Genomic DNA, 19,541 nt, shown 5'->3' on the forward strand with positions numbered 1-19,541 from the left:
GCTGCAAGACCGCTTCAGTCAGATGGAGAACGGAATGGCGAGCAAACTGCTGGCGATTGAGGATACTCTCCGATGCTTGACCGAATCGCTGAATCTAAATAAGGAAGCATCCATCAGCAACTCCACCGGGAGAAGCACTCCGGAATGGCCGAGTCGCGAAAGTGGCCCCGAGCGGAATGATGGGCCGCGACCCGTGTTCGGTGCCCGACTAGCTCACATCGATTTTTCCACGTACGATGGAACTGATCCTACGGAGTGGCTTAATCGAGTTGACCAATTTTTTTATTTTCAGGAAACACCGGAAGAGCATCGGGTGTCGCTGGCAGCTTTTCACATCGGGGGGGAAGCTAATCAATGGCGGCAGCGGCTGAAGAAAACACACAAGGAAGAAGGCAGGGAGCTGGGTTGGACCGAATTCGTGGATGAGCTTTGGGCTCGTTTTGGGCCAACAGAATGTGAAGATTTTGATGAAACCTTTTTCAGAGTGAAGCAGATCGGGCCTCTTTGAGAATATCACAAGGAATTTGAGCGCCTGGGTAACAGGGTTAGGAGTTGGAACCAAAAGGCTTTAGTGGGTACATTCATGGATGGGCTTCGGCCCGACATTGCTGATGGAATCAGGCTGTTTCGGCCCAAAACACTGAAAGAGGCCATCAACCTGGCCCAGATGAAAGAAGACCAACTAGACCGGCAAAAGCGGTCCAACCGAACAGGACAGTTCACTCCCATAGTGCAGCAGAAAACCCTAGCCGTCTCTTCTTCGGTCTCAGACGCTCCACCAGCCGCCACCATGAAACGGCTCTCTTGGAACGAAATGCAGGGGAGATGCGCACAAGATCTCTGCTTCAATTGTGAGGAGAAATTCGTTCCGGGCCACCGATGCCGTTGGCCACAACTATTGCTGCTAGAAAGCGGAGAAGAGGAAGAAGGGTCAGACGCACATGAGGAACCAGAAATCTCTTTACATGCCCTTGAAGGATGGCCACCCTCTCAAAGTATGAAGATCGTCGCCTCCATTCAACAACAGAGAGTAGTGGTGCTTGTGGACAGTGGGTCGACTCACAATTTCATTAGTGAGCGACTTGCGGGCATCACGAGGCTGCCGGGAGTACCGACCGAACCATTTATGGTACGAGTAGCAAACGGACGATCGATGCGATGCAGTGACCGATTCGAACGAGTTCCAGTCGAGATGCAAGGTATCATTTTCCATCTCACTCTCTATGCCCTTCCTTTGATCGTTTTGGACTTATTGTAGGAGTTCAGTGGCTGTCCGAGTTGGGCACCATAACCTGTGACTGGAGGGAGATGACGATGAGGTTCGTTTGGAACGGCCAGGAAGAGCAACTTCGTGGCCTGACTCAGCCGACCATCCAACCGGCTTCCAAAAAAGAAATAAGTAGAGAAGCATAGCAAAAACACACCTTGCTTGCCCTCTATACAGTGGCTGCACCCGAACATCAACCGTCCTCTATCAACTCTGAGATGCAGGGCTTGTTGAAAGACTATTCCGACTTATTCCAAGAGCCTAAGGGGTTACCACCCACTAGAAGCATTGAACACAGAATTACTCTCCGTGAGGGCACAGAACTGATCAACGTCCGTCCTTACCGGTATGCACACTTCAAAAAACTGAAATTGAAAAGCAAGTTAACAAAATGCTTGATTCTGAATTGATCAGACCCATCACCAGTTCATTTTTCTCTCCAGTACTACTAGTACGAGAAAAAGACGGGTCATGACGATTTTGTACATATTATAGAGCACTCAATTCTGCCATTGTGAAGGATCGGTTTCCCATTCCTACAGCAGATGATATGCTCGATGAGCTTCATAGAGCTAAATTCTTTACCAAGCTTGATTTAACTGTCGGGTATCACCAAGTCAGAGTTCATCCTTCAGATATATATGAAACAGCTTTCTGGACGCACAATGGGCATTATGAATATAGTCATGCCGTTGGGGTTGTGCAATGCCTCCTTCCACCTTCCAGGCCATCATGAATTCTATTTTCTGATCTTACTTACGGAAGTTTGTGCTGGTAATTTTTTATGACATTCTAATTTACAGTAGCACTTGGATATTGCATATTGATCATGTCAAGCAGGCTCTAGACGTCTTGAGACAACATCGCTTCTTCATCAAATAGAAGAAATGTGTTTTTAGGCAACAGAAACTTGAGTATTTGGGGCACATTATTACTCCACAAGGAGTCAAAGTTGATCAAGCAAAAATCAAGGCAATGGAATCATGACCCCGACCAGCCAATATCTCTGAAATACGGAGATTTTTGGGACTTACTGGTTATTAGATAAAATTTGTCAGAAATTATGGGATGATAGCTCGACCACTGACCAACCTCCTAAAGAAGGGTCAATTTGGGTAGACAGAAGTGGCGGAATAAGCCTTTGAACAACTCAAACAAGCTCTCTCAACAACTCCTACATTGGCACTACTAGACTTCAACACCCCTTTCACAATAGAAACTGATGCTTCAGGTGATGGTATTGGGATTGTCCTCTCACAAAATGGGCAGCCAATAGCTTATATGAGTCGTGCTCTGGGAGTTTCTAAGCAAGCCTGGTCGACCTATGCCAAAGAGATGTTAGCAATCATTGTAGCCGTCAAATTATGGAGACCATATCTTTTGGGTCATAAGTTTTATATTCAAATAGATAAGAGGAGTCTAAAATATCTACTGGAACAACGATTCTCCACTCTTAAACAACATAAATGGGTTTTAAAATTATTTGGGTATGATTATGAGATTGTGTATAAGCCAGGGAAAGAGAATCGGCCATCGATGCACTTTCTCGGAGGGATGCCAACCCAACCCTCCATGCCTTCTCCATACCACAAGCTCAGTTATGGGATGATCTCCACTAATCCTTACGTGCAAAAGGTGGATAAATTAGTTATCGAGAATCCAGGTCAACCCTATAGCAAAAAGGGATCTTGGCTCTATTTTAAGCAATGAATTGTTATTTCTCCTCAATCTAATATAATGCAGCAACTGCTCCACGAATTTCATAACTCACCGAATGGGGGACACTTAGGCATCCACGGAACATTCAAATGGCTTGCCCAACAGTTTTTAGCCATCTATGCACAAGTCTATCTACGATTATGTCTCATCGTGTGACAAATGTCAAAAAGAAAAATCAGATACACTCACTCTACCTAGGCTTCTTCAACCATTACCAGTGCCCGATCAAATTTGGGAAGATATCACCACGGATTTCATTGAAGGGCTACCCATATCCCATGGCAAGAGCACTATCCTAGAAGTCGTCAATCGCCTTAGCAAAAATCCACATACTTTGCAACAATTAACCATCCCTTCACCGCCAAAATGGTTGCGGAAGTCTTTGTCACCACCATTGTAAAATTGCATGGGATGCCTCGGTCGATAATATGCGATTGTGATCTAGTTTCTATCAGCCACTTTTGTCAGGAGGTTTTCAAACTGTCCGGCACCACTCTCAAGATGAGCTCTTTTTACCATCCTCAAACAGACGACCAATCCGAAGTTACCAACCGAACTTTAGAGCAATACCTGCGGTGTTTATGCCATCAGCAACCACACAGTTGGAGCACCTTACTTCATTGGGTTGAGTACTGGTATAATACTTCCTATCATTCTTCTATCAAAATGACTCGATTTCAAGCTCTGTATGGTTGACCACCGCCAACTATTCCTTTTATTCATACTGGCACTTCTGCTGTGAATGAAGTTGACATTCAATTAACAAAGCGAGGTGAATTACTACAACACTTAAAATCAAATTTACCGGCCTAACCACACTATCAATCGAATGGGAATAGGTAGCTAATTCCAAGCGGTGGGACATAGAATTCCAAGAAAGAGATTGGGTGTTCCTTAAATTATAACCATACCGACAACAGACGGTCTTCAAGCATGACTTCCAAAAGTTGGCTTGCCGCTTCTATGGTCCCTTCCAAGTCACTCAACGCATTGGACCAATTGCTTACAAGCTGAATTTACCACCAGAATCTCGCATTCACTCGATCTTTCATGTGTCCATGCTTCGAAAGAAGATAGGAGATCTCACTTCTTCTCCAGGCCCCTTACCACCAACACTTCTCCAGGGCCCTTACCACCAACCTTGGACGAAGGGACCCTCATTCTCCAACCAGAATCCGTTATTGATACTAGATGAGTAAAAAAAAGGATCCAAATTTATGGAAGAAAGTCTAATCAAATAACACCACCTTCCGGTTGACGATGCCACGTGGGAACCAACATCTACTCTACAAGAACAGTTTCCTACTCTGAATCTTGAGGACAAGGTTCTCGAAAAAGGGGGAGTAATGATACAACCTGGAAATCACAACGGCAGCAGATACCCAACCCCAAGTACAGCAACCGTCTCCCATGACTCAATCAACAGTTGAAAAAAACCCAGTTACCATGATGCCATGATCTCCATCAATCTGTAGGCAGTTTCCTTTATCCCTAAATTAATGTTTTTGCTTTGAATAGCAGGAGCAGTTGTGTATTTACAGTTATTTTATCTTCTATTTAAACATGCAAGCAGGAAGTGAATGTATGTCTTTGGTTATCAATGAAAATTGGGTTCCTTCTCACCCTAAGAGGAATTTTCTTGTTTTTTTTATACTGTTCTGATTGGGACCACATCACAAACCTGTAAATGTACAATATTCACTTCTTACAACCAAATGATACTCATTCATTCACTACAAATGCCAATTGACAAAAGAGAATACTAGACCATGAGAAAACAAAAGAGAACTTTTGATTTCTCATAACTTGATAATCAAGGTTAATCTTCTTGAAAATTCAGGAATGCATCTCTTAAAAATGGGACAATTACCAAATAAAAACTATGCAAAATGGTAAACACAATCTTCATAGGAATCTAATACCATTATAAGTATTATTAAGACACTCTTGAGTAGTGGGAGAAATCCCTTAGAAGTTAAATTTGAACTTATGAATCCATAGCTAACTACTATTTTCAAGATTATCACATGACGTTCATCTATATAATGAATTAGACATCTAATTCCAAGCGGTGGGACATAGAATTCCAAGAAAGAGATTGGGTGTTCCCTTAAATTACAACCATACCGACAACAGACGGTCTTCAAACGTGACTTCCAAAAGTTGGCTTGCCGCTTCTATGGTCCCTTCCAAGTCACTCAACACATTGGACCAATTGCTTACAAGTTGAATTTACCACCAGAATCTCGCATTCACTCGATCTTTCATGTGTCCATGCTTCAAAAGAAGATAGGAGATCTCACTTCTTCTCTAGGGCCCTTACCACCAACACTTCTCCAGGGCCCTTACCACCAACCTTGGACGAAGGGACCCTCATTCTCCAACCAGAATCCGTTATTGATACTAGATGAGTAAAAAAAAAGGATCCAAATTTATGGAAGAAAGTCTAATCAAATAGCACCACCTTCCGGTTGACGATGCCACGTGGGAACCAACATCTACTCTACAAGAACAGTTTCCTACTCTGAATCTTGAGGACAAGGTTCTCGAAAAAGGGGGAGTAATGATACAACCTGGAAATCACAACGGCAGCAGATACCCAACCCCAAGTACAGCAACCGTCTCCCATGACTCAATCAACAGTTGAAAAAAACCCAGTTACCATGATGCCATGATCTCCATCAATCTGTAGGCAGTTTCCTTTATCCCTAAATTAATGTTTTTGCTTTGAATAGCAGGAGCAGTTGTGTATTTACAGTTATTTTATCTTCTATTTAAACATGCAAGCAGGAAGTGAATGTATGTCTTTGGTTATCAATGAAAATTGGGTTCCTTCTCACCCTAAGAGGAATTTTCTTGTTTTTTTTATACTGTTCTGATTGGGACCACATCACAAACCTGTAAATATACAATATTCACTTCTTACAACCAAATGATACTCATTCATTCACTACAGATTCCAATTGACAAAAGAGAATACTAGACCATGAGAAAACAAAAGAGAACTTTTGATTTCTCGTAACTTGATAATCAAGGTTAATCTTCTTGGAAATTCAGGAATGCATCTCTTAAAAATGGGACAATTACCAAATAAAAACTATGCAAAATGGTAAACACAATCTTCATAGGAATCTAATACCATTATAAGTATTATGAAGACACTCTTGAGTAGTGGGAGAAATCCCTCAGAAGTTTAATTTGAACCCATGAATCCATAGTTAACTACTATTTTCAAGATTATCACGCGACGTTCATCTATATAATGAATTAGACATCTCTTATGCAGGGTATAACTTCACTGCAAGACTGAACATGGATCCTGTTTATCTAGCATCAAGCATGGTTTTGTCATTAACTACATATTTATGTTTGTGCATGCATGTATATACATGGTATACAAATATGCATACTTGTGCATGTTCATCAAGTCATTGTTTTCTAACTGTACTATATAGCACCCACTAAGAAAATATCAAATATATGAATACAATCCAACTATGGACCCCTTTTTTGTGGTAGGAAAAGAGTACAAATTAATTCCACGACCACCTACCTCCCAGCTCATACTTGGGGAAGAAGGTTTTAAATGTAGTATATAGATATCTAATGGTGTCCGCTTACCTCATTCAAGTTCATCTCTAACTCCATCTGTCCAATTTTAACCAACCACACAGTCAAATAACGTTAGCATTTATCAAGGACATAGAATAGCTCATTTGTCATTGAAAGAGGTTAAATACACATTTGCAGAGTGATATCGAAATTATATGGGTATTCACCAAGTAAATGGAAAATGAGTTCCACATTTCAGTACTACATTAAATTGAACCATTAAGTAAAGTTTTAAGAGACCTGATGCACTCCCTCAATAACATGCCTACACTCAACTCATAATAAAATAATTAACATAGTTGGTAGACTGACTTCAACTTCGACCACTTTCTTTTAAAGATAAAAAAATAGTATTAAAAAGCACCAACTGTTGCAATCCACATACAGAACTGTACAAATCTAACAACATATAAAATCACTACCAAGGTTCACCAATTACTAGCAATAGAATTTCTTTAATTAGTAAAAGTTCCAAGAACCAAAATCGCCTAATTCCAACCTTTTGCCAACGATCTATAGTGGTAGTAAGAATTTCAAATTAGTCATGACTTCTCGAATTATGCATATGTTAAATAATTAACTTAAAATAATTGACATAATTAGCATACAAATCCAATAACACATCCCATTACCATTTTAAGCATATCTCCATTTGTCCAGCCCAAACAATTCTAATCAATCTTAATTTTGAAATGTATTCTTACAGCTTCAATTGCTTATAAATTGTACTTCCAAATGTAAAATAGAGCCTTAACCATAGAGTACGGAAGGATGCAGAAACAAAACCACAGTTAAATTATCTGGTTCCACTGCCATTGCACGCACCACCACACACGCTGCCGCAGCTGACGGCTCTAGTGTTTCCGGCCATTGGACACCCCGAGAAGCTCGCCCCAGACAGCTATCGACAAGACGAATCCCCCTCTGTCCATTCGGATCTGCCCAAGATCCGCCACTCCAAGCCGTGAGACTATTCGGAAAAGGACCTTAAGGCCGAGGGAAGTTCACTGGTGGTACTAGTTGCCTGAAACGTCGTCGGCATCGGCCGGAAATGGTCGCCCTCCTTCTGTCTCTATTCCGGCGCCAACCCGCTCATTTCTGAGAGGGACAATTTTGTCGGGTGGCTGGCCGGCTTTTTCTCTCTCTAACAATTTCCCTCTCTCCATTTTTTGTCCTCATCTTCGCGGGGAAGCCACCACCTCCTTTTCTGGTTTTTTTTTTTTAATAAAAAAACTTAAACAAATATATATATATATATATATATATGGAAAAAAGAAAATTTATACATACACAACTTAGAATTTATGAATCTACAAAAAAAAAAAACAATGAAGTTTATACATTTCTATGGAGAATTAATAAAAGTTTATTCAAATGCATAACTTTGCTCACAATTTCACTAGTAGAAGAAAAAAGAATAAAACAAAAAAATTAATTAATTAATTTTAATATATACAAATTTCCAAATTTCTATGGGCGTGATTTTTTAAAATTTTTTTTGTAATTTATTTTTATTGTTATTGTAAAAATTTAATAAATTGTGCACATATTAAATCTTTGACAAGTTATGTTATATATATATATATAAAGATTAGTAATTTTATATTATTAAATCACTAGTAGATAAACCATAAAAATTAAAACTATTTTAAAAAGAAACAATATAAACTGAATTTTCAAGACCCAAGATGTTAGAATACTGTAATACATATATAATTGCATATATATGTATAGACGAATATGAAACTTGCAATGTGAATTTATTCAATGTGCCAGTATTTTATTACTATTCAAATTATATTAGATATATAATATTAATTTTGTTTTTCATTTATCCGAATTTTGAATTAAAAAGAAATATAAAGAATAATTTCTTGACAGAGAATTTCTGTTTTCACTTATGTTTACTCGAATGTACATTAAGAAAATTGAATCATTATTTGTAATTGATATTATTTAATATTTTAATAATAAAATATATAAATTTTTTTAAAAAAATAAAATAAAATGAACTGCTCAATACCTCAACATATAAATAAATATATATCAGCTGCTAACCATGATAGAAACAAAAAACTAGGAATGAATGTATCAAGAATAAAGAGCACAAGATCGGCCTGCCATAAGTTGTTTATAATCGTAGAATTTGAAGACTTGAGTGATGTACGTTTTGATCTCAGCTTCCTCATTTTTAAACACATGACAAACAGCTTTCACATACTCATCTGGCAATTTGTTGTTCATCCGAATGTAAAAGTACAAGCTGCGTCCTAAATCTCTGCAAATAATGCTCAACCAGTTAATTTCCTCCGCCGTCTCTGCCTTCTCGCTCGGTGGCCGTGCTGTAACCGGTGCCGGGATGTTCTTAATACACTGCTCGTACGATATTAATGCATGGCAACAACCCAGCATCCATGTCAGTAAAATCAGAGCCAACATGTTTGATGATGCTGATGCCATTGTCAAGTATTGTTCAAGACACAAGTTTAATTGCCATACCTCACATATCACACACACATATATATATATATATATAACGTATATTTATTTCGTGTATAAATTATGTTATGCGTTAATTCAGTCATTTCAGTTTTTAATATAAATATTAATTCACATTTTTAACAACAGTATTATTAATTTAAATTAATTACTTGAAATTAAGATTTTACAATTTAATGAAGGTATTCAGAATATTCATTTTTAATATAGTCGGTGCGTTAAAATAATATTTAATTTGCATGATAATTTTTTTATTTTTATTTTTTACTTAACTGAAAAATTTAATTTTCAATTTATAATATTTGAACTCAAATTTCTCTTATTATTATGAGTCAGGAAGAATGATTTCTAAACTAAATACTAGAATTGATATATATTAAATATGTTTGACATATGTATGTGTGTGTGTATATATATATATATATATATATATATGAAAATCGACTTACTATTTAACTAACAATATCAAAATTATTGCTGTACACATTTTTAATTTATAAATGTTGTATAGTTGTTTGTCAATGGATCAACACGTTTCATTGTTAGTGGGCACTAATCAAAGACCAAACATGACATGATTCCACCATACCACATGTTAGTAAAGAAAGACTGTAGCAAAAGAGACACCTGTTGTTTTAAAAATGATTAGTTAATTAATGTAATTATTTTCTTTAATCAATTTTGATTTAATTTAATTTAATTTTCCTCTTCTATTTAATTCTATGTTTGTCACATGTCACGGATATTATGAATGCTTGACGCAATGAGACTATTAAGATGTGTGTGGTCCAGCCCAATCAACTTAAAACTATACAGATATGATGATTCGTAGGACCCACCATTTTCAACAAACCAGATTAGCCCCTCAATCATAAACCTACCACGTGTCAGTATTCAAATCAAACGCCGTACCTTCATACATTATAATTATATAATAATAATAACACATGATGATGATGGTGATGATATATATCAAATATCACCCCTCCGACTTCCTCTTCGTGAGAACCAGAACATGTCTTCCCATAATCTATCTGCACTTTGTGTTCGCACTCTAAAATGTCGTTACAGTATCAGCTGCCTGGCAGTCCACAATAACTTACTATACGCTGCATCCATCAATGAAATCAACGTCTACGATTTATCCAATTACACCCAGGTAGATGTCTTCAACGGTGACTATTCCACTTCTGGGTTTGTCAAGTCAATAGTCTTCAAAGGTATAAACATCTTTACCGCTCATCAAGACTGCAAGATTAGGATCTGGAAAATAACACCCAACAAGCAACACAAGCTCGTCTCCACATTACCCACCGTTAAAGACCGTTTTCTCCGTTTCATGTTGCCAAACAACTATATTACCATTAGGCGTCACAAGAAGCGGCTTTGGATCGAGCACTGCGACACCGTTTCGAGTTTAGTGGTTAACGGTGGGTTAGTGTATTCAGTTTCATGGGACAAGAGCTTGAAGATATGGAACCGCAAGAATCATCGGTGTTTACAGTCTGTGAAAGCACATGAAGATGCTATAAACACGATGGTGGTGTCGGAGAAAGGAACAGTTTATACAGGTTCTGCTGATGGGCGTATCAGGATTTGGGAGAGAGATGATAAGGAGAAGCGTCACAGCTTGGTGGCCACCCTGGAGATGCACAAATCCACCGTTAATGCACTTGCAATCAATGGTGACGGATCTGTGTTGTTTTCCGGTGGTTGTGAGGGTTCGATCTTGGTTTGGGAGAAGGAAGATAGTGAGCGTCGCATGGGATTGGTGGAGGCGTTGTGGGGTCATACTGGGGCCATATTGTGTATGATCAACGTACGGGAATTGTTGGTGAGTGGATCATCGGATCAGACGGTGAGGGTGTGGCGACGTGGGAAGGAGGGTGGGTACAGCTGTCGGGTAGTATTACCGGGGCATGCAACTGCAGTGAAGTCGGTGGTTGCCGTGTCAAGAAACGGTGTCGCTTCAGTTTGTAGTGGAAGCGTTGACGGAGTTGTTAAAGTGTGGGAGATCTCTACTCCAAATACTAGCTCTTTTTAACACAAAACGGTGTCGTTATTCTGAGGTGATTTTTCTCTTTTTTTTTTTATTTTTACATAAAGAACATCATATTCAAAATGAAAAGCTAATGTAATTATTTAAATTAAATTAAATAGAAAAAGGGTTGAAATGATTATCATCATGTCTGGGTCATTTGCACCACCACCTGAAAAATGTGGTGACCTAATTATTAATTAGTTTATTAGAATAAAAAAGAATATTGCGGTGTTACGATTTTGTTATATTATATTATGTAACCAAAAGAGTGAAAAGTGCACTTAAATCTTAAATTAATTATATATAAATTAATAATCACTTTTCCCCTTCAGGTTTCACATGGGTGCTTTGAGATTATCATTATTATTAATTTAATTTATAAACTGCTTTTCTAATGAGATATAATTACGGACCCAATACAGTAAAAATAAAATTCTTATGCAACGTATTTAACATAAGATTATGCTTAATCTAATATTATATTTGGAAGAGGCATGTGAGAGGGAGATGACAAAGTGAGTGGATAAGGATTTCAAGAAAACCAGCAACCAATGTCATTTCCAGCGTATGATATATAATTAGTATTAACACAATTCTCAATGATTTGGTAATACTGCTGATAATGATGATTATCATTTGTTTTCAACCAAATGTTCCTTCTCAATTAAAAAAAAAAATAATATATATATATATATAAAATAATAATAAATAATTGTTAAATTATACTACAATTTTACTAAAATATTTTTTATTTAAAATTTTCTCTCAACTTATTTTTCTAAAAGTTGAGAAATTTTTTTTAACAAAAGAATACTTTCAATAAAAATTTTGAATAGTTTAAAAATATTATAATATGATAATTTATATAAAATTTACTAAAAGGTATAATTTTTTTTTTTTTGTTTTTTTGGTTCTGAGTTGTGGGTTTGCTCGAATTCACTTTAGTTCTTGAACCGAATCTTTAAAGTTAAGAAACAATGTTTAGAAGAAAATTAGGTCAGGTGGTAGGATTCAGAAAATTTTGAAAAAGTTATATAATAATATAAATACTATTTTCATATAAATAAAAATTATATATTTTTAATAGAAATACAAATGAATTTTGTTTTAAATGTAATAAAATCATATGATGCTTATTGATTGAAGTAGATCAAAAAAATTGATTACCTACTCTATCTTTCATCCTTCAATTAAATTTCATCAGTAAAATTAAATTATAATATCATTATCTAGAATAAGATAATATATTTACTCAAAAAAATAACTGCAAAAGTTTCATACATTACCCGCGCTGTAATCCTCCATGAACGCTGAATCGACCTCTATATAGTCCTCCAGGTGCAGACCTTGATGGAGCCAGTTGTTTACTTCTTCCCTGATAACCAGTTTTGGTTGAGAGCGATAAAAGTCATCGAGGAGTTTTGTGAGCACCTGCAAACTCTAGGTAGTAAAAAAAAATATATATATATATACATGGACCGATACTTATATAGTAGGTTAACTAATAAGTTGGACTGGCTTTTTCTCCCTGAGTTTCCTTCTAGGCATCCGAGTTTTGCTAATGCGGCCCATCTACGAGTCTCTGGGTTGTCTATGGATCAGGGGCACACTTTCGTGGTACATAAGGCCCTCTGTTTCAGTTTTTTTTACTGAGCTATAGAGGCTTTACCAGCAGATCTAAAGACCAGAGTTAGACCATTATCTAAATTTTTGTATCTTGTGCAATAGACTAGTGAACTACTGAATACTGATACTTGCCTATTGTTAATTTGCGATGGACGAAGAAACCACATTTGATCCTGTAAGAACCCTTGATTTACTTTCGTTTTTTCCTTTTCTTAATTGTCAACTAATATGGATGCGTTTTAAGATTCTTCCTCCTGCTATCAGCCTGAATTTTGTTTTGCGGATTTTAGGATCTGATTCATGCCATTTTCAAGCACGTATGGAGCCGAAGAGCTCACGGTCTGCAATTCCTCTATCTTCTCATTCCATTTGCTTGGTAAAATTTATCCCCATTTATTTTTTACTTCATTTTTCTTGTTTCAATTTTCATCATCCATTTCAGAGCGTGAGAGAAACGAAGCAACTGGCATCATAGACTGCGAGGTATTTTCCTGTTTCATTTTTAATCTGTTTATTCTTTTCTATTCAGTTTCTATTAGGTGCTTAATATTCATGTCTAAAAGCACAGATGTTTCGTCTAGGTCGATGAAATATTACGGTTTAAGGGTGTGTTTGGAATACATGAGTTTCACTAAAATTATGGAATTGGCACGATGCAGATATACTGCTGAGAGCATGATTTTTGCAAATTCGTCAATCTATCTCCTTTCAATCCATTAGTTTTTCTTACACTATGTTTTAGTAAAGCAGAGCAGTATAGAAAAATGTAAAATAAAGAAAAAAAAAGTGATTTTTAAAAGAAAAGAGAGAAAAGATTACAAAAGTAAAGGAAAGATTGTACTATTTTTTTATTTGGCTTAGTTTTATGAAGAAGAAATGAAAAACCAAATGAAAGAAAAAGAAAAAGAAATAATGAGCATCATTCGCCTCCTTTTTGTTTCCCCTTATTTTCTCTATCCAAACATATTGTTAAGGTTCTGTTTGAAGGAGCAGGAGTGGATGGGTGGATAGCTTAATGCATATATTTGTTGTTTAGTGGACTTTTTTTGTCATCTTCTTGAATTTGAAACTCTCCATGCATACCGATAAGAGTTGCTGTGCCTGTCAAAGTAACATGGTTCAGACCCTCATGTTGCTTGGATTGATTGTATGCTTTCAGTGCTTCTGAGTTTTCACAAGATCTACATCAGTTACATGTATTGCCAACAGTCTCGTCTTTCTTTTTAACTTTTGAATATTTAGATTGGTGATGGCTTATCCGTTATTTTTCTCTAAATGTCACTTAAGAAGCATATTAGGAAACCAATTCATCATCCTGTGTTGGTTTTCCTAGAATTTTTTCTTTTCTTTTTTTATGGAAGAATTCTGTAGACTCATCTGCTTTGGTTGCTATGGACCATATGATTATCTTCTCTCGTGCTTAATTTGAATTATAAGTTGTTATTTTCATCTTTTACGTGCATATTTCTATCTGATTTGCTTTTTATGGTGCAGGTGGGAGCTGGAACATCCAAGAAAAATCGCCCTACTTCTGGTATATTATTCAAATCTTTCATTTCTATGACGTGGGTTTGTTGTCTCTCATGCCGCTGTCAAGTGAGACCTATCTAATTGCTATTTCTCTACTATCTACCAATGCAGCTAACATAAATGCGCTGAAGCTCAGTTGTGAGCTTCTCAGAGTTTACATCATAGGTTTACCCATTTGAACTCAAACTTTTGTGACAGACATCGGAGATTTGGTTGCTTATGATATACCTCATAACATTCTGATGAAGGCCTTTGTATTGATACAGAGGCTGTGCAGAGGGCTTCTTCAATTGCTGAAGCAGAGGGTCTCACTAAGCTTGAAGCAACTCATTTAGAGAGAATTCTTCCGCAGTTACTTCTGGATTTTTAAAGGACTTGAAGGGAAAAAAATACACAAATTTTCAGCTTTGAGCTGGTCAGGTTTCTTCCTGCTGCTTTTCAATCTCCTCGAACCATGGAAGTTCTTAAAGAAGTGACTGCAAAGAAATGGAGTTTAGTGAGAAAACATAGCTTCTGTAATTTGTTTGTTCTCTTGTACAGAGATGAACCAATTTGGTGCAGAATTTCTCCATCTACATTTTAATAATTCCACATAAGCGATCATGGTTTAACTTGTTTGGACTTTTCCAGTTTTTGAGTCATTGCCACATTGAGTTCGCATAGCATTGATCTGAGTCAAGTTGGATATCTGAGTATTTGAGTTTGATTTTCTTGAACCCTGTGAAGCTCAAATCCTTTTTGAACTAGATTCGAATATATTTTTAGGTTTGAACTAGAATCGGGTTCATTTAAGCAAAGCAATTTTTTTTTAAAGCTAAGATTTAGAGCTATGTATATGGGGGTATTTGATTTTTGATTAGGAATTAGATTCATACTTCTTCAACTTTCTGATTTTGTAAGTCTCTAATTAAATATCCCAGATGTATGCAGGAGGAACTTGTGTTTTGCTATCTGCTAGATGGAAAGGCATGATTTTATATCAAATCAATTCGTACAAGCCACTCTTGTTGTGAATTGCTATCGGTGGATATGAAGTTGAGACCGGATCATAGATCTCTGGTGTTTGAGATAAGCTAGTTTCTCCCTCATGATGGATGGACTCATTATTTCTTCCCTGCTCACTATTGAGAATTGGTGAAGTTCACTTTTTGAGTCAAATCTCAATATCTGAAAAAGGGGCTTGGGTAGTTGGAAAAAAAGAAAAACCAAGTGGGGAGCTGATTAAAAGTAATCGGAAGCTTATTGGTAGATGTCCAGAGAAAGATTCACGTGACTGACCTTGCACTTCAGTCCTTGGCTGTTTTTCTAATACGAGCCAAACAAGTGCCTTGACAAATGGGGTACTCATTATAAGTCACCAGCTTTTCGTTGACCATCATACAGCCCGCAAAGAAGACTTGTCCAAGAGGGTGATACTTTGTTGTATAAACAAGCCTAACCCCTGATTCTTTGTTATCTTTAAAAATAGAAAGTTTCACACTTTGCAAAAGGGGAATTATTATAATGTTTAAGAGTTTATATTGTCGCTGGGCCTGAACAAGGAAGATGTTAGGCAAATAAGTTTCTAGTGTTAAGACTAGATTATAATTGATAGATAACAGACATAACTGGACCATACCATAACATAACATACAATTATTTCTTTTGCATAAATGATATTTTACACATTCAGTTGATATTTGATTTAGACAAATTAAGAGAAAAGGAAAAACAAAGAGAAAGAGAGAGAGAGAGAGAGAGAGAGAGTTAATGCTTGATTTGAGACAACATGCAGCCAACATCTCTACTGTTAGGCCTCTGTTTTGGGTCATCCAAGGTGCAGAAGCAAGCAATCTTGAGAACTAATAGCATCTGCTCCTCAAACCCATTACCCAACAGCTTGGGATCAATAGCTCTGGTTGGATCCTCTGATGTCATGACATTCCTCATCCATTTCACCAAACTCAACTCGTTAGTGTGCTGGAAAAACTCATCAGATGGTTGCTTACCAATCACCAAAACCCCTAGCAAAACCCCAAAGCTGTATATGTCACACTTGTCTGTGAATTTCAGAGTTTGATGATACTCTGGGGCTATGTATCCCACAGTTCCAGCTACATTTGAGGTTGTGATATGTGTATTGGCATCTGGTATTGGTTTTGCTAGTCCAAAATCTGCTATCCGAGCTTCTAAATCATCATCAAGCAGTACATTTGCTGGCTTCAAATCTCTGTGAATGATTCTTGGACTATGGCTCATGTGAAGATATTCTAACCCAGCAGCTATTCCTAATGCAATCTTGTGTCTACAAAGCCAATCCAACTCTCGATTTCCCTCTGAAACCCCGTTCAATACATCCTGTAAACTCCCGTTCTTCATGTGCTCATACACAAGATAATGGCAATCAGACCGAGACAGATGAGCCAACAGAGGAACAAGATTTCTATGCCGAATTTTACCAACTGTGTTAATTTCTGAACGGATTTGTCTCATTTTCTTGTTCAGGAACTTGGTATCTTCCTCACTCAACTCCGCCGCATCTTTTGGCGGCTGAACAATCTTCTTGATGGCAATCATCTTGCCGTTGCTGCCTGGTAGCTCAGCCTTGTAAACTTCTCCACATCCACCTCTTCCAATGATCTCCAGTGATGCCAGTCCGTCTTCTTTATCCAAGAAAGCTAAGTCCTCTTTCTTGATCAATGAACTAAAGATTGCTATTCCAGGCTCCTTGCCCCCACCTCTTACGGCTGCTATGATCAGTTTAAACAGCACTGAGAAAACGAACCCAGATACAGTCCCAGCTATAGCTCCGGCGAAGAATCCTAAAATCCATGCTGCAAGCTTCTTTTTCTTACTTTTTTTGTGTTTGTTAACTGCTGCTGTTGGAGCTTCAGCAGGAGATGCTTCAGCACGAGAAGAAGAAGAAGAATTGGTTTTTCTCCTCGGTGTAGGACTCTCCGCAAAAATGTATCGTCTCGGATAATTAGACGATGAGGACTCAAGTGTGCTCGTCAAAGGAACGGAAGCCTCAAGAAAAGTGTTTCCCGAAAAGTCGAAGAACTGAAGATTACGAAAAGACCGTATTGAAGGTGGGATTTTCCCGGAAAACAGATTGTTGGCCAGGGAGAGCTTTTCGAGGTTGGGAAAATACTTCAAGAAGTTCAGGTTTCCGGAAAACCCATTGGAGGAAAGATCAAGAATTCGAAGACGGGTCAAAGATGACAAGTCCGAGGAGATTTCACCGGAGAAATTGTTATTTTTGAGATCAAGAATTTCGAGCTTCTTGCAGTCAACAATCTGGGGAGGGAGTTGGTCAACAAGCTGGTTGTTTGGAAGAGCGAGCTCCCTGAGCTCCGAGAGGCGGCCGATCGCCGGGGAGATGAATCCAGCAAGGGCGTAACTTGGGAAGACGAGTCTGGTGACCCTGAGGACGTAAGTGTTGTCGGGGGAGAGTCTCCGCTCGCAGAATACGCCAGCTGTACTGCATGGGTTAGTGGAGGGGAGGCGTTGACTGAGAACACCCAATTCCTTTTGGACAATGGAAATGGCCTGGAAATCAGAAGGGTGGAGATGAAGAGTGCCATGGACGAGCAGGAAGAAGGAGATAAAAGCAAAGAGCGAGAGAATGCCCAGGACCAGGGCCGGTGCCATTTTGTTGAATGGCAGATCCCGGTGGTGCGATTAGTTGATTTATGAAATCTGAGGTGGAGTATTTTTGAAAATGAGATTTGTAGAGGCAGCCATGATAACCGCGTTGAAAAACATGCTGGGTGGGATCCTGCCCATTTAATTTTCTGGTTTTGTCAAATTTGATAATAAAAATCTTTTATAGATTTTTGTTTTCGTCCTTTTTGTTGACTAGAAAATAATTTCGGAATGGGAAAATACTTTATATTTAAAGAAAATATAAAAAGTCTATAATAGATTATTGTAATTATTTTCTTCTTCTGTCGTGTTATTGGTGTAAATACAATTTTCTCAATTTCTTTGCTTTTAAGAGTGTTAGAGAAGTATAATATGGAACAATTGTTAGGTTATGGAATAATTCTAAAAATCACTCTGAAGATCTCGAAAATACATAAAATATTTTATGATATATTTTTATAGTAATTAATTCTTAATATATTTGATGTCAACAAATAGATTAAGAAAATATAATCGTCTCTCACTCAAATAAAAAAAAAAAGGGAAGGGCAAATCCAATTGAAAACAAATAAAAAAAAATAGTAATAAACAATTACTAACACCCAAATATTTCTTTTTAATTTTTTTTATTATTTTATTTTATTTTAATATGTTCTATATAAATTAAGTGTTAATAAAAATTAATTTAATTTAATAGAAATAATAATAATAATAATAGATAAAAAAAATTATTTAGGGATTTAATTAAAAATAATTTTGGAGAAAATGGGTGAAAATTTGAGTTTTTGAGGTATTTTTGAAAGAAAAATCAGAAACCGGGGGTCAAAACGTAATTTAAAAAAATTATGCCACGTCAGCAGCCCCGGCCAATCAGGATGCGCCAAGTGGCAGAGATGCTGACGCGGGAGGGAGTCACGTGGGTGATCCGCGTGCTTGCGATCGAATGACTGAGATCCATTCCTGCGCGCGCGGACGACCTAGATCAAAAACGCGCACGGACAGCCCAGATTGCATCGCGTACGGACGGCCCAGATTGAATCACGCACGGACGATCCAGATTGAATCGTGATAAAAGGTCTAGATTCATTTCCTATTTAATCGTGATCGGACGGTCCAGATTAAAAGCAATGGATGACTCAGATCAAAAGCGGATGTGTATAAATAACCTCATCCGCACCCATACCCTAACCCTAGCCGCCAGAACCCCTCGCCGGAGAAGACAGCCCAGCCGTCGGGGAGCCGACCGCCGCCACCCGCCGCCATACCGGAGCAATTTCTGCTTGCCAAACGAGGTAAAAATTCTACCATTTGCTCATAATTTGACTCTAAACCCACATATGGCCAAATCAGAGCGAAAGTACTGGCCAATTGGCCGGAAAATACTATCGAAGCTTAGCGGCGCCGCTGCGGGGTGTCTCGATTTTTGCCTCCGATGAGCCCCTTTCCGATTTTCGTTCAATGTGATTTTTTCACCGTTGTGATCACCGTTTCCTCATCTACAGGTTGACTGGAGCAAAACACCCAACCGCGACATGAGTCGGAGGAGCCGCCGTACCGGAGAGCCCACCGCCGGTAAGTTTCGGTTTTTCACATTTTTTCGGCCCACCGAGGGCCCTAGGTGTG

The 19,541-nt window shown here is 37.8% G+C and overlaps 2 protein-coding genes, 1 long non-coding RNA gene and 1 pseudogene across 4 annotated transcripts; 3 read left to right on the forward strand and 1 right to left on the reverse strand.

Annotated features, from left to right (window-relative positions):
• Positions 1–706: 706 nt before the first annotated feature.
• LOC148239805 (uncharacterized) lies at positions 707–5,831 on the forward strand. The gene is made up of 2 exons (XR_015816247.1): positions 707–1,613; positions 1,711–5,831. It is a non-coding gene; the product is annotated as an uncharacterized LOC148239805 (long non-coding RNA).
• Positions 5,832–9,851: 4,020 nt separating this feature from the next.
• Positions 9,852–11,283, forward strand: LOC110822928 (protein JINGUBANG pseudogene; annotated as a pseudogene).
• A 1,496-nt stretch (positions 11,284–12,779) lies between these two features.
• LOC110822978 (centromere protein X) lies at positions 12,780–14,905 on the forward strand. 2 transcript variants are annotated; one of them, XM_022053217.2, is made up of 6 exons: positions 12,782–12,939; positions 13,055–13,103; positions 13,207–13,247; positions 14,259–14,298; positions 14,406–14,459; positions 14,561–14,905. In XM_022053217.2, exons 1-6 carry the CDS (start codon positions 12,913–12,915, stop codon positions 14,662–14,664), a joined length of 315 nt encoding a protein of 104 aa, XP_021908909.1. In that variant the 5' UTR covers positions 12,782–12,912; the 3' UTR covers positions 14,665–14,905. The 2 variants fall into 2 exon arrangements, with proteins under 2 accessions (XP_088067332.1, XP_021908909.1); XM_088211206.1 differs by lacking the exon at positions 14,406–14,459 and having other exon boundaries at positions 12,780–12,939; positions 14,493–14,905.
• Positions 14,906–15,914: 1,009 nt separating this feature from the next.
• SOBIR1 (Leucine-rich repeat protein kinase family protein) lies at positions 15,915–18,067 on the reverse strand. The gene has a single exon (XM_022053216.2). The coding sequence runs from the start codon at positions 17,922–17,924 to the stop codon at positions 16,041–16,043; it is 1,884 nt and encodes a 627-aa protein (XP_021908908.2). The 5' UTR covers positions 17,925–18,067; the 3' UTR covers positions 15,915–16,040.
• Between the last annotated feature and the right edge of the window lie 1,474 nt (positions 18,068–19,541).

The sequence above is a fragment of the Carica papaya genome, chromosome 9 (genome assembly GCF_054855325.1).
Source record: "Carica papaya isolate Zhongbai chromosome 9, ASM5485532v1, whole genome shotgun sequence".
Lineage (NCBI taxonomy): Eukaryota > Viridiplantae > Streptophyta > Magnoliopsida > Brassicales > Caricaceae > Carica > Carica papaya.